Source organism: Marmota flaviventris, chromosome 8, assembly GCF_047511675.1.
Source record: "Marmota flaviventris isolate mMarFla1 chromosome 8, mMarFla1.hap1, whole genome shotgun sequence".
NCBI classification, from domain to species: domain Eukaryota; kingdom Metazoa; phylum Chordata; class Mammalia; order Rodentia; family Sciuridae; genus Marmota; species Marmota flaviventris.
This window is the reverse complement of record NC_092505.1, coordinates 132,498,660-132,514,755: the sequence shown is the minus strand read 5'-3', so window position 1 is coordinate 132,514,755 and position 16,096 is coordinate 132,498,660. Positions and strand designations below refer to the sequence as shown.

The 16,096-nt window shown below is 37.7% G+C and overlaps 1 protein-coding gene across 1 annotated transcript in view; it reads left to right on the top strand.

The window, feature by feature from the left end:
- Positions 1-16,096, top strand: part of Dock3 (dedicator of cytokinesis 3) — a 589,868-nt gene that overhangs the window by 514,741 nt on the left and 59,031 nt on the right. Inside the window, exons 25-31 of the mRNA XM_071614941.1 lie at positions 1,331-1,477; positions 3,432-3,530; positions 9,764-9,858; positions 11,551-11,626; positions 12,170-12,270; positions 12,543-12,601; positions 14,843-14,991. Coding sequence (XP_071471042.1) covers positions 1,331-1,477; positions 3,432-3,530; positions 9,764-9,858; positions 11,551-11,626; positions 12,170-12,270; positions 12,543-12,601; positions 14,843-14,991 — 726 coding nt within the window. The remainder of the gene's footprint in view (positions 1-1,330; positions 1,478-3,431; positions 3,531-9,763; positions 9,859-11,550; positions 11,627-12,169; positions 12,271-12,542; positions 12,602-14,842; positions 14,992-16,096) is intronic.

Genomic DNA, 16,096 nt, shown 5'->3' with positions numbered 1-16,096 from the left:
TCCACCCTACTCAGTTCTGCCCTAATCTTGTGTTTCTGTAGCCAGATGCTGACCAACAAAGATCACTTTGTGTGCCTCTCAGTCAGATGCTTTCATCAGTGACAGGAAGGTATCCAAGTGAACAAGTGCTATGTGTGCCCAGCAGGCTTCTCCGTTCAACATGCTCTTGCTATTTTAAAAAGTTGCACTACCATAAACCTACCCAGAAATATAATAACCTCTACTACCAGAAAGTCCAATCCTTTGCCATTCTCAGATTCTATCAAAACAGTTAATTCTAGAATATTAGGCATGAACACAAGAAGCAGACCCAGACTAAGGGGCAGCTTGCTCATTCAGACTTTTCTGTCAGCTTCCTGACAGCTTGATTCCACCCATATGGCATTCCTACCTCATGCCAGACAAGGTCAGGATATTCAAGAGGAAAATGTTAGCCACAAGAGTTCTAAGCCCTATTAGATGATAGAATTGTATTTCATAGGTCAGATTTCAACCAATAATGCTTTTATCTCTTTTATTTCATTTCTTTTCCTTCTATTAAAAAGAGATATTTGGTGGGAGGGGAGGAATTGAGGTACAGAAAAAAATGAAAGAAAGATATGGATGAGGGTAATAATTTTTATAATATTTATTTTGTATACTTAGGATAATAGAAGAAATGCATATTTCTTATAGAAAATTTGGAAAGTATAAAGAAAGATTAAGAAGAAGAATGGGCTTTTATATACCATTTTATTAAATTAATTCTCCTAGAGAATAGAATTTCAAGTGCATTTGAAGGCCAAGGGCCAGGTAATAAGAACATATGAAGCTAGGTGATCCAGGTAGAGCAGAAGAGACAACTAAAAGAAAGAGTTATGTTTGGTTTGATCAGGAGACAGGACCCAAAGAGGAGCTTTGATGTCTAGACTTAAAGTAAATCTGATGACAGAGGCCTAGCTTCTCAAGAGTAACTTTGATGGTGATAGTAATCCTATTGTTTGCTCTTGGCTCCAGATAAGACTTGGCAGCTTTCCTTCCCAACAGGCCTCAGAAAAGCCACAGCAGTGAATAAGATCTACTAATAGCTCAAGGTCATATCTGAGGGAATAGGCAGCTCACTGCTAAAGAAAGGGAAGAAATTGATGCCAAAAAAAAGAAAGCAAAAAAGGTGGGAGGAAGAAAAGAGGAAAGGAAGGAAGGCAGGTACTACACATTGATGAGGCTAAGAGCTCAATTTTAAGAATCCAGTCAGAAGACCACTCCTGATATGGCTCAATTAGTAAGCGCTGCCAGCTAAACATCAGCTTGGCCTGGTGCTAATGGTATGCTTTCTCACTGCTCACCCCAGGAGGCAGATGTCATGGAGGAGGTAGAGATGATGGTGGAGAGCCTCCTGGACGTGCTCTTGCAGACTCTGCTCACCATCATGAGCAAATCGCACGCTCAGGAGGCGGTAAGAGGGCAGCGGTGCCCGCAGTGCACAGCCGAGATCACTGTTAGTAACTAACATTCAGGTTTTCTTGCCTTCTTTTCTAACCTGGGGCTCCTCCACATCATCTCCCATCTCACTATCCCACCATCTTCATCTTAGCCTCCCTTCCTGCATGATGGTCAGCATGCTTCCTTTTTCCCCTTCTTGAATCTAACTCCCCTCTCCACTCTAAAAGCTCTCAATTCATATTCCCAGGAGTCTACTTTAGGGAAGATTCAGGAAATGCTTCTTGTCCTGTTTTAATGCACACCATTTCAGTTGACCTTTGCCTTTAAGCAAAGTTATTCTCTATAATGTGGAATGAAGCAGGGATGTGGTAAATGTATTAAGAGGTTGAAGGTGAAAAATAGACTATTTCTTCTAGGAAGACTCTACTACATGCTCTCCTAAGTCATGTGCAGGCAGAATAATTTTCTCAGAATTTGCAAGTATCTACAAATTGGTTGTTTTTGTCCATATTCTTTGTATGTAAGTTTCTAGTGGAAGGAAAACTGTTGAGCTAGAATTGCTTAGGCATTGTTCAGTAATGATTTTGTATGATCCAGTTAGGAGAGAAACAATCTGGGAAAGCCTCTCTGGAGGGACAGGGAGTTGTGCCTTGAGCCTTCAGTCCCCATTCCCATACCCAGAATGAACTTCTCAACCCTAACAAGATAAACAGTTTGTGCAGAATCTTCCAGTTGGCAGATGGGAGGTTACAGAGCTCTCTTTGAGAAAAACCCTCTATGGGAGCATGCCAAGCTCTAGTATACTAGGGAGAGCATGGAGTGTGCCTGGAGTAGGCATGTAATCTGGAGCACTGGGCTTGGAAAGAGTGTCTGCTCCTTTATCCCCTGATTAGAATACTCTCAATGTGTTCTGGTGTGTCCTGGTAAACCATCCTTCTGACCAACCCTTACATAGTATTTGCTGTGGGATAGACCCTGCTTTAAGCACTTAACCAATATTACAAATGAAGTGATCTATTTTATATAAATTATAATAAGGATGATAATAACTAATTTATTGGGTACTTTTTTGTATACAGGACTTTGTGCTTCATTGTTTCGTATATATTGACTCATCTGATCCTCACAACAAAAGAATTGTGACTTATAATGCTCATTTTTTTTCAGATAAAACTCAGTACACACACATATATATTTTTTCAGTTCATACACATGTATATATTTTACACACATATATGTGTGATAATTTCAGGAATCTAGGAGGGATTTGAGACACTAAAAAATTTGTTAAATTCCCATTAGTTTGGAAATATTTGAAGTCCTTTTCTCTTTCCATTCTGAGGAGGCAGCCTTCTAAAAGGAGGCCATACTTGACTGCCCCATGTTAAAAATGCTACAAGATGATCTTTGGAGTCCTTAGAGTAGATTTTCTTCTGTGAACTCCAGTTGGAACTTAAAAAAATTTTAAAGACTTATAATTATCCTTAAGTTTCAATTTAAAGCCATAGTTTGTTCCCTCAGTCATGTTGATATGCCATGTTCTGTTTGCCCAGGCAAGTTGTCCTATGCAAGCTTTGGGAAGTCCCCAGGAAGTCCTTGAAGAAGAGTTCCTCTATCCTAGCATGATGGACAGGTCCAAATTCTGTTCAGAAAAGGACATGCTTGCTCTTCCAAGTAGCTCCTACAGACTTAAGTATAGTGCTCTGACAATAAAAGACTATTTAACCAAAACTTTCCTGGGGGGTAAGGGATGAAAATATTTTCCTTATTTTGCAGTACTACTTTACTATAAGTTAAGGTTTTTTAGTAGCCTCATGCTGCAGATGCCTTATTAAGACTCCCAAACCTTCCAGAAAAGAAAGCTCATTTTCAGGATCAGAATTGTCACCTTTCTTCCATTATCATTGGGGCCATCTCAGACCCTCCCTTCTCTCCTTGCCCTCTGTGGATGTGGGGAACACAGCCTTGGTGATTGTTTGTGCTAAGTGATTTTTTGCATCGGTTTCCAGGGAGAATATGTCTCCTGCCTTCTGTCACTGCTGCGACAAATGTGTGACACTCATTACCAGCACCTACTGGACAACTTCCAGAGCAAGGATGAACTCAAGGTAAGAAGTAGAGCACTGACTAGCCTTTCACCCCAGAAAGGCAGAGTGTAGTCAGAAATTCCCAGGGACTTTTCCCTGTCAGAGACATGAGTTCAAGTGACTATCACTACCAAGTGTTTAGGATTCACCAGCCCAAATTTATAGCTAAGTATATGGCCTCTAGAAAGCTGGCAGTGTCCCCACATTGACAAGTTTTCTCTGACTGACAGCAGCTCTGTGACCATGTACCATTAGAGACTACTTTGGGCAACACTGGGTCAGCAACTCAAGACTTCTCCCTTTCTTAAGAACTTGGCAGTCCCCTTTATATTTTGCCCCTGCAAACCAGGTACATATTTAATAACTATAATAATCATGGTGACAACTTTTCTTCATTTAAATGTATTTCTGGAAGATAATTTTTGAAAGCCAAGATGTACACTGCTTACCTTGGGTTGCTGGATACTGAGGGGCAAATAGTGCAGAGAAATGGGCCTGGGGTCCAGTCAGTAGGAGAGCATTGCCCAAATTGAGCAAGGCATCAACTGTAACAGACTTCTGGGGTTTGTGCCTTTGCATTAGAGCATGCTATTCACTCTTCCCTGGGTAAAGGATTATTGCAGACTTTAGGACTATGCTCTGCCTTTATACAGAACCAAGTCTCTTATACTTCATGGTTTTTAACTTGTGTTTTTACCCTGTTTTTAACTAGTGTAAACTTTATTAACCATATTGTGTCAGTTAAAAAAATATCAGTTGTAAATTTCTGGTATCTAATGAAGCCTCCCTTTCCACAGACTTGGGTCTCTGCAGATTGGTAGCATTCACAGCCCTTGAAGTGAAACAAAAACCACATCCAGGTCAAGCAGCACCTAAGCTGGATGTGGACCTAGAAAGTACAGACTTGACTGTTCTAGATCATTTTCATCTTTTGTGTGTTATATTAACCAAATATCAGTCAGGCTGGCATTCTTCTCTTACTTTTTAATAATGTGTATATACACATATACATCTGTATACATACACACTTATGCTTTTTGCTTACATGGTTATTTTTATTATAGAAATATGTGTATGTGACTTTAAGGTCAAACAGAGCCAGGCATGGTGGTGCACATCTGTAATCCCAGCAATTCTAGAAGCTGGGTCAGGAGGATCACAAGTTCAAAGCCAGCCTTAGCAACTTAGCAAGGCCCTGAGCAATTTAGTGAGACCCTAAGCAACTTAGCATACTCTGTCTCAAAAATATAAAAAGAGCTGGGGGTGTGGCTCAGTGGTAAAGTACCCTTGAGTTCAATCCCCAGTGCTACAAAAATTAAAATAAAATAATAACAGACAATACAATATTACAAAGTTTATTATATAAAACAGTAGTTCCCTGCCTTAGCATGACAAACTGTTAATCCCTATTCCCCAAAGGCAGCCACTTTCAACTCTTGCTGTTTTTCAGGAAGCTTCTACTGATAATTTTTAGATATTATCAGTTATTATTTATTTTCTTCCTCCATGGAAAAAGGGAATGATTCTCCTGAACCATTCCTCTCTCACATATATGTGTTTCCTCATTCTTGCTAGATAGACTTTCTTATTAACAGCTAGGTAAACACTGTGGCAAGCTATACTCTGATTATATTTCTTTTCTTGTAGAACTTTTTGTTTTTCCAGAAATTAATTGCCTCTTTTCTAATTTGCTTATACAAAACTCAAAATGTATTATAGAACCTAAATAAAAGAGCTAAAACTATAAAATTCTTTGACAAAAACACAAGTATTACTTTATATCCCTAGTTTAGGCAGTAGTTTCTTATATGTGACACCAAATTTTTTTATCTTATGACTGTCATTTATTAATCTCCTATTATGTGCCAGAATTTATGATATGTACTTTACAAGCTCCCTCAGAGGGAGCATTAATCTCCAGGATATATAAAGAAATCAAAAAACTTAACACCAAAAAACCAAATAACACAATCAATCAGTAAATGGACAAAGGAACTGAACAGACACTTCACAGAAGAAGAAATATGAATGGTCTATAAATATATGGAAAAACGTTCAACATCTCTAGCAATTAGAGAGAAATGTAAAGTAAAATTACACTAAGATTTCATGTCACTCCAGTCATAATGGCAATTTCAAGAATGCAAGTAATAATAAATGTTGGCGAGGATTCAGGGCAAAAAGTACACTCATACATTGCTGGTAGGACTGCAAATTGGTGCAACCACTCTGGAAAGTAGTATGAGATTCCTCAGAAAATTTGGAATGAAACCACCATTTGACCCAGTTATCCCACACCTTAGTTTATACCTAAAGGACTTCAAATCAGCATGCTACAGTGATTCAGCCACATCAATGTTTGTTGCAGCACAATTTACAATAGCTAAACTAAGGAACCAACCTAGTTGCCCTTCAGCAGATGAATGGATAAAGAAAATGTGGTATATATACACAATGGAATACTACTCAGCCTTAAAGAAGAATGAAAGTATAGCATTTGTGAATAAATGGATGGAACTAGAGAATATCAAGCTAAGTGAAATAAGCCAATCCCAAAGAACTAAAGGCCAAATGTTTTCTCTGATATGTGGATGCTAATTCACAATAAGGTGGTTGACTAGGGAAGAATAGAGGTACTTTGGATTAGACAGAGGGAAATGAAGGAAGTGGAGGGGTCTTGGAGGTAGGAATGAGAGTAGAATGAATCAGACATTATTGCCCTATGTGCATATATGATTACACAACCTGTATAACTTTACATCATGTACAACCAGAAGAATGAGAAGTCATACTCCATTTATGTATGATGTGTCAACATGAATTCTACTGTCATGTATAACTAATTAGAACAAATAAATTTTAAAAAAAAACAGGCAAAAAATTTGAATTGATATTTCCCCAAACAAGATGTACCCATAGCTAATTAAGCACAAGAAAAATATACTCAATATCATTAGTTATTAGGGAATCAAAACCAGAATAGAACAATGCCACTTCACACTGAAAGTGGCACATAAAATAATAAATACAAATATTGGTATTAATTATTTTAAGTATAAGATAGATTTCACCAGTGAAGTCATCTAGTAAAAAAGAAGCTCTCAAATTAATAACCTATCTTCTATTTTAAGAAACTAGACACAGGGCTGAGGTTGTGGCTCAGTGGTAGAGCACTTGTCTAGCATGTGTGAGGCACTGGGTTCAATTCTCAGGACACATATAAATAAATGAATAAAATAAAGTTGTCTATCAACATCTTTAAAAAGGAAGAAACTGTATAAATAAAAGAAAAATAAAGCAAAAAGAAGGGGGGAAAGTAGTTAAGATTAGAGTAAAAATAAATAAAATAAAGAATAGAAAAATAGAGGCTGGGGTTGTGGCTCAGAGGTAGAGTGCTCACCTACCAGATGTGAGGCACCAGGTTTGATCCTCAGTACCACATTAAAAATAAAATAAAGATATCGTGTCCACCTATAACTAAAAAATAAATATTTTTTAAAAGAATAGAAAAATAGATATCTTTTGTGAAATCTTTTTAATTTTATCTCTTCACTTGTGATAGATCTATTCAGACTTTCTATTTCTTCTTGAATGAATTCTGGCAGTTTGTATCATTTTAAGAATTTGTCCATTTCATCTAGGGTATATAATTTGTTGGTATGCATTTGTTCATAGCAGAACCGTAATTCTTTCTAGTTCTCTAACTAGAAAGATTTCACATTTCCCTTCTTTTGTCCCTAATTTTAGAAATTAGCTCATATTTCTCTTTAGCCCACTCTTTCCAGCCCTCTCCCCCCAGACCCTCATCTTTACCATTCACTCCTTGATTGGTCTAAATAAAGTTTTGCCAATTCTGTTCTTTTCAAAGAACCAACTCTTGGTCTCTCTTTTTGCTTTCAAGATTCTCTTTGTTTTTTACTTTTGACAGTTTTGACATGTCTATAGGTAGATCTCAGTTCTTTCCATTTGGAATTCATTGAACTCCCTGAATGTGTACATTAAAGATTTTCATCAGATTTGAGAAGCTCAGGACCATTATTTATTCAAATAATATTTTCCTCTTTCTTTCTGTCTCCTTGCTTCCTGATACACTAATTAAGTATATATGTATACCCTTAATGTTAAGATCTCTGAGGCGCTATTCAATTTTTTTTTACCATCTTCAAGTTTGCTGAGTCTTTTGATGACTGAAATCTGCTGCTGAGCCCTTCCAGTGAAATTTTACTTCAGTTATTATACTTTTCAATTTCAGAATTTCTGTTTGATACTTTAAAAATAATTTCTATCCATTTTATTGATATTGTTTATTTGGTACAATATTGCATTTATACTTTTTTCTTTTGAGTTCTTTTTCCTATATATGAACCATACTTTCCTATTTCTTCTTATGCTTTATAATTTTTTGGTTGAAAACTGGACATTTTATATAATGTGACAACTACAGAGTATTAGTTAGCTTTCTGTCACTAGGACAAAATACCTGAGCAAAACAACTTTGGAGGAAAGATTTAGTTTGGCTCACAGTTTCAGAATGTTTAGTCCATGATCAACTGGCTCCAAAGGCAGAAACATCATGGCAGAAGAATGTGACGGAGAAAAGCTTTTCACATCATGGCAGCTACAAAGCAGAGCAAGTGAGACAGAGAGTGGAAGGAAGGAACGGGCTGAGGAACATATATAGCACACTCCCGATGACCTACTTCCTCCAACCAGGCCCCATCTCCTACAGTTTCTACCACCTCCCAATATTGACATAAAATTATTAATCTATTAGTGGGTTAATCTACTGATGAAGTCAGAGCCCTTATGATCCAGTCACTTCCCAAGAGCACCATATCAGAACACTGCTGCATTGGAAACCAAATCTTCAACACTTGAACCTTTGGGGAGCATTCCAGATCCTAAACCTACTATCTGAAAATATCACATCCCTAGGGTTTGTTCTTGCTTTTTATTGTTTTTTGTTGGAAATGATGTTTGTTCTTTAGTGATTAGCTAATGACTCGATAGAGATGTTCTTAAATGCTTTAAATCATTAAATCTTCACATTTTGCATTTTGCTAAGGAGTTCTGTGAATATTGTATATTCACCTTTAACATTCGTATAGCTCTGCCTTAACCTTCAATTCTTGCTTGTACATATCCTTATAGTCAACCAGAAGGGAGAAATTGGGCTTCTTGAATGTTTCCTAGGAATGCTGCATTTCCTTCTAGGCTGTCAAGAATATGTTAGAGCTTTTCAAATCCCCTTATGGATTTCTCATTCTTTTACTTTTTTTTTTTTTTTTTTTTTTGGCTATTCTCTTGTTTACCCTGATATGGCTGCTTCATGCAACTGGGATATTAAATTATATGGCTGATTTTTTCCTCCAATAAGTGCCTGTGGGAATGAAGTTTTCTCACAGAGTAAGCTGAGTCAGTTAAATAAAGATAAGCCTTATGAACAGGTTTATTATGAGAAGGTGTCAGTCAGATCAAATAATACAATTCTCTGGGGAATAAGACTTTTTTGGAAGTTCTAAAACCATTTTGTCCTGTCCAGTGGCTACTATTTTCATGACTGCTGCATTTCTATAGATGCTTGTTTTCAAGGCTACTATTCTGAAATTTATACATTTTTCCTGAATAAGTATTCCTGAATTATTGTAAATCTTTAGTTTAAATCACTTTGTTTCTTTCATAGGAGAGTAGATTTTCAGAAGGTTTGGGGTTTTTTTGCTTTTTGTTTGTTTGTTTTGGTATTGGGAATTGAACCCAGCCAGATCCTTGGCATGTTAAGCACATGTTCTACCACTAAGCTATACACCATAGCAATTTTCAAAGGTTTTTACTCTATCATTCCTAAAGTGCTTCTTCCATCAATGTGTTCTTAATATCCAAAAAAGTATATTTGTACAATCAAGTGCTCATGGGCTATGGTTTAAAGAAGGAGATCCATGGACTCAGTCTGATACCAATTCTGCTAGGCCTTAGTCTTTCCTGTGCTTTGGGTATTCACCTTTGGGGACAGGGTAGGTATAGAACTTCCTCAGTTCTGTCCAGCTTGGGTCTGCTTCCATCTGGCCTGGGAGAGTACTCAGAATTCACTGTCTCTTAGTTGCCTCCCTCTGAGAGACAACTCACAGAGGGAACCAGAATCCAACCCACCAGCTCTATACACTGTCATGGTCTAGAAGTCAAGAAGGGCCTAATAAGGAAATTTGTGCTATGGTGGTGGTGGAGGTATCTCACATCAGCTTTTCCTCTGTGGTCAGGAATTCCTACTGAAGATTTTCTGTGTGTTCCGAAACCTGATGAAGATGAGTGTCTTTCCTCGGGACTGGATGGTGATGAGACTGCTAACAAGCAAGTAAGAAAGGGCCCTGCACTAACATTCACAGAGTGTTTCTTAGACTAAGTAGACTGTGTGTGTGTGTGTGTGTGTGTGTGAGAGAGAGAGAGAGAGAGAGAGAGAGAGACGTGCCAAGATCATGGAAAGATAAAAGAATTGGCAATTGGAAAAAAAAATGTTTGGAGGCATAATCAGCAGGACTTGGCCATTGACCATAACAACACAGAGAGGAAAGAATCAAAGATAATTCAAAAACTATAGCCTAAGAGCCTGGTAGATGTTGGTATAGTGAGCATAGAAAATGATGTGTTAAGGATGTGAAATATATAATATTCACTGAAGGGTTCCACCTTGAGATAGACCTGCCCAAAGGCCAATGGCCTCTGCTCTCTGTAGGTTTAGGCAGTGTCCCAAACCCTCCTCTTGATTTGAGTCGTGTTGTCTGCCAGATTGTACTTGCCTTCCATAGACAGTGCTAATTACTCACCTGAAACCTGGCTGCAAAACTCTGACTACCGACATTGAATTCATTCTAAGCCTGACCCTAACTTATCTGCCCCTTTCATATTCTAGCCCATGCTTCCTTTTAGCAAGCCAGGTGAGTGATACATGTGGTAGGGGGCTGGCTCCTTTGAATCTGTATTTACTCAGAAGCAGACTAATTGGCCTCCACTCTCTAGCCCACTGCCTCTTCCCACTGATCTATCTTTTATGTTGGCATTCTACTGAATATAGTAAAATTATTTGCTAGTTATATTAGCAAGGTACTAGTATGATATTTCCACTTTGTGCCTTTTATAAAATCTCTTTTTCCCCTAAGAACTGCAAATGTTTGGTCTAGAACAGAAAGATGGATGATTATAAAGTTGCACAGATAATTCCTCAAATAATGGATTTTCCATTGGTATTCTTCATGTTTCTCTCTCTTAGCTCTGCTCAGGGCACTTCAGACTTTCCAGTCTTTCTTGCAAGAGCAGCCTTTTCTTCCAAGACTTTTACCCTTAAAATTTATCACCCCCCTCTGATGGTAGACTATCTAATACACTGTTTTTGCTTTGTCCCTTTTCTACACCAAAGCCCAGGAGGCCACTGTTAGATATAAGTCCCATAAGTCCCTTTGCAAGTAGCATAGGTCCTCTATATTAAACCTGTCCTACTTAACTCCTTTTCTACTTCAACCCATGCTCTCAATTCTAGTAGGGTAGCCTCCCATTGCTTCTTATAAGTGCCCATTCTAGGAATAAGAATAATATTCTAAAACAAGAACTAAAATAAAATTACCCATAGAGGAAAATACTAGTATATGACAAAAACAAGGATTTAATAATAATAAACCTCTATTATCAAGTAAAGTAATAAAATTATGTCCTAAATTCTATATAGTGATCATAATATATATTGCTTATCCAAAGTTCCCCCAAAATACTATAAGTTACTCTTTGAGAAATCTTTCAGAACCATAAGGCCCAGAGGGAAGAAGTATCAAGAGCCCACTGGTGCCATATTTTATCTTACCTACTGTGGGGTATTTTACCAGCTAGTTTTCAGTGGGATTTGTACCATCTTCTCTTTTGTACTATCTTCTAGTCTCCATGTATGTGGGAGAAATTTGTACTAAGTTTTCCCATGGGCTATAGACAACTGGTGCTAAGTTGTCAGATGCTACTGTTAGTCTTTTAATTCTATCAATATCTTGTTTCCTTGATGCAGTATTATAGTCACTACTGTCCAGTACCTATCCTCTGCACTGCACAAGAATTTCATAGAGACAGACTTTGACTTCAAGGTAGGAACTCCTGAAACCCATCACTACTTTTGCAATAACCCTAGAAAGCCAAAAACCATGATTACAGATTTTTATTTATTAATATATTATTTTTATTTAATAATATTTTTATTTATTAACATATTCAGAGTATCAAACAGCTTCCAAGCCTGATTAGAATATGTTCTGGATGCTCCCCTCTTGGAGGTGTTGGGAGCCAGGCATCTATGATTATGTTTTCTATCCAGAGTCAACACTATTGGCATCAAAAATAGTCACTAAAGGGCTGGGATTGTGGCTCAGTGGCAGAACGCTTGCCTTGCATGTATGAGGCACTGGGTTTGATCCTCAGCACCGCATAAAAATAAATAAATAAAGGTATTTTTTTAAAAAAGGAGTCACTAACTAAAACAGGTGAGGGTGCTATTTGAAAAGATATTTTAAAAGAAAAATCAGGATCTTAAGATTATAAAATGGATTCTGTGCTATATTCATGTGTTTAATAACTCTCTTCAAGTTAAGTACTCATATTGTCACATGATTCTTCTTTTTCTGTGTTTCTAGGTGTGGAATTCTTATTTTAGTCTGGCAGTTCTATTCATAAATCAGCCAAGCCTTCAGCTAGAAATCATTACTTCAGCCAAGAGGAAAAAGATTCTAGATAAGTAAGACAGATGTCTCCTGTTCATCTCCCTACCCCTTTCCCAGATGGGACTGTGTTACTGTGACAGGCTCCTTTGGAAGACCATTGGGTTCTCACATGGGTAGTTTCCCAATAGACCAAGAGTAAGGGTTCAATTAAGAACCAAATGGCTTAGTATTTTAAGAAACTTTGGGAATGACAGTACAGAAGTACTGGCCTCATAAGGTTTGCAACCCTGTTTTGAGGTGTGAACCTTTTTCCACTAACAATTGGCTCCTGTGTTACTATTCCCAGGTATGGGGACATGCGTGTGATGATGGCTTATGAACTGTTCAGCATGTGGCAGAATTTGGGTAGGTCTTTTCTCCCTGTTATTCCCTTCCATATATTGCAAAGCCAAATAAAAACTACCAGGACTAATAGCATCCCCCAGACTTTCTGAGTGTTAGTTCAGGCCCAAGAAATTCGTATATAACTTGAATGTAACACTTCAGATGGATGAAGCATGAAGCTCTTGGCAGAGAGAGTTTGGCTGAAAAAATAAGACTCCAGTACTACATATGCACAGTCCCTTTTTAGAGAACTAAAGTCAAAAGAATAAGATGAGTGCTCCAGTAATTTTTCCAGTTTGAGAATCCTTGCTTGTAAAATGCTCTGTGCTTTTTATGTCCCAGTCTGGATGTTGTAGGCTCAAAAGCATAGATAGATCTTGAGAATACCTAGCACATGAACAAGGACATTAATTTTAATAGTATTCATGCATCCAGATCACATACCTGACATCAGTTGCATAAAAGAACATGTGAGAAGGGAGTTACAGCCACTGGATGCGATTGATTTTGTTTACCCATCTAGCCACAGCTTCTCTAATAGCCACTTTTTTAAATATAAACTTGTCAGATCAATATTTCTGGTACAATCTTTTTTTATATACAACATTTTTTATTTGTTCTTTTTAGGTATACATGACAATCTTTCAGTTGCCCTGATGACTAACTGGGCCAGCCTATATTATAGGGATCTGAGTGGCCTGTCAGGATGCTAGAGAAGCTACTGTTACTACTTCAAGTGAGGTCTGCTTTCAACTAAGTTCATGGCTCTGAAGCCTTAGGAATGATGGTCATAAAATCTTACAGTCATCTGTTAACCATTTCCATTCCTAATCTAGAGGCAGCAACAAGGTCTGAGGCATTTCTTCTAGTAAGAGGGTCTTCCATGCCTGAGTGGGGATGCATTTCCAAAAGCGGACTTTTTCCAGCTTTAGCACTGTTACTCTGCATCCAACAGTAATAGATTTGAACCCTGAAGTTGACTGTGAAATTTCCAGGAATACAAGAGACTGGCAACTATATCAAGTACCAAGATTAGAACATGCAGAATTGGCCTTAGGGCTAATATTTTCTTCTTAGATAGACTTTCAAAATAGAAGAAATTTTAAAAGATTCTAGATTCGCCTGATGAAGCCATTCTTACCTCATTGCTTTTGGTGGAAATGACATTCTGTGGTCCCTGAGAACTGGTTTTACTTGATGTAGCAGTTATTATACAAGTCCACAGTTTGTCTCTTCCTTAGTCTCTGAAAGACTGAAAGAAGAGCTCTGAAGATGGTTCTCTGTTTCACCACTGCAAGGAACAAAAGTGTCCAATTCCATGGTCCTCAGGGCTAGCCCTGACTTATGGAAACATTACTCAGATGACAGGCCAGTCAGAGGGAAGTTCATCCCTCACTTCCCATGGGAAGGCCTCCTACAGGAAGCTGAGGGATGAGCTGATCCAAGTAGGTATGGCACTGCCATCAGAAATGCAGTGTGATTGGGGAGTGATATTGGCCAAATTATATTGTTAAATTGTGTACATGTATGAATACGTAACAACAAATCCCATCATTATGTACAATTATAATGCACCAATAAAAAATATAAAGAGAAAGAAGTAAAGAACAAAGGAAAAGGAAGGAAAGAAAAGAAAAATAATCTTAATACAAGGGATTTGAGGATGGGCAAAGAGTCTCCAGGCCATCCTGTCAGGGTAGGGATGTGCAAGAGTCTCCTTCCAGCTCAGAAGAGGGGCTTCTTTGGCATACAGGAGCACAAGCATTAAAAAGATCCATGGATTTCTGGTCCCTGGTAACTGGACCAAGGCCCAGATATCCTCTTCTATTTAAATGCCTCTAGGCTAGAGATAGAAACCCCAGGAAAAGTAAATTTTATTTAAGCAAAAATATATGACTTTTCCTTGCTTTAAAAAAAATGCTGTGAAAAGACCATCTGAAACTATCTTAGGTTACTCAAAAATCCCATAGCAAACTCTGTTTCTTGACCTCAGAGATTTTCAGGTAGTTTTTGGAACTTCCCAGGAAATTGGAAAAGCAGTTTGAGCCTGTTGAACATTTGCTTTAAATAGGCTGGGCCAACTTTATCTATGAACTCTAAAAAACTGAGAGGAGGTTTCACAGAAAACCATAGGAGTGAGCTTAGTTTACTCTCAGAAGCATTCAGTAAAAAATCATAACATGTGCTGTGGCTCACTTGGGAATCTTCCATGGAAGTAACAAAGCATTCATAAACTAATATCTGTTGGGTTTTGTTGTTCAGGTGAACATAAGATCCACTTTATTCCGGGAATGATTGGTCCTTTTCTGGGTGTGACACTAGTCCCACAGCCAGAAGTACGGAATATCATGATTCCCATCTTTCATGATATGATGGATTGGGAGCAGAGGAAAAATGGCAACTTCAAACAGGTAAGGTGACACCTGGAAGTGTTCAAGGTACTTTTTGAAATGGACCCCTTCTTCTCAGGCAGGTGGCCCAGATGGCTACAACATGGCTCCAATGGGGATGTTAAAACAGCCATCTTGAATTCTTCCTCTTCAAGGATTTTTAATTATTTGCCAAAATTGGTTTGTAGACTCGTTTCATCAAATTAGAGGCCAAAAAAAACAAATCAGAGGAAATAAGTGAATATCATGTAAAAGGAACTTGAGACTATGCCCTCCCAATTTCACTCAGGTGAAGGCCTGGGAGTATGTTATTCTTCTTCTTTGGCAGATCCCCACTGTACAAAAGCATTTCTAAGATTAGAGCCCAGACCAGTTGGCTTCTCATGGCTCAGGATAGCCTAGAATTCCATAGAATACAGGTCCAAGAGATGCTTCTGACTGAGTCACTTCAGTCTCTCCTTCCATGTAATTCTTTTGCCACCACTAAGGTGAAGGAGATGGCTTCTTCCTTTTTATCTATAGCTCCAAAGAATAATTCTAGGACCAATAAGGGCCAATGATATGGAAGACAATTTTAGCTATAAAGAAATAAATTGCTAACAGCATAAAGTATCTACTGTGATGTATAGTAGTTTGGAATATAGGAGTTCCACTTTGCTAGTGATCTTCAAGCAAGCCCCCAGGAGGCTACTAGGATACATTTCTGTATTGGCTTGGAAATTGTCCCAGTTCCCCACTGAACTCCTTCACAACCCATGATTTTGCAATGAACCAATTTCAGTGGGTGAAATTGAGGAGCACAACAAACAGTAATTTTTAAATATTTATTTATTTTTAAATTTACATTAATAAATAAAAATCTTAAATAAATAAAATATTTATTTTTAAATTTACATAGAGTAAAATTCACTCTTTTTTATTTATGGTTCTATAAGTTTTTGCAGATGCACAGAGTTGTGTGACCAACATGACAATATTTTTCAAATGCCTCAAAATTCTATTTTTTAGTTCCTTTCTAATTAAACACTTCCTCGTTCTTTAATCAGTATAGTCTGATCTGTTCTCCATCAATGTAGTTGTACCTTTACCGTAAATGTCATATAGATGGAATCAAAGAAAATAACCC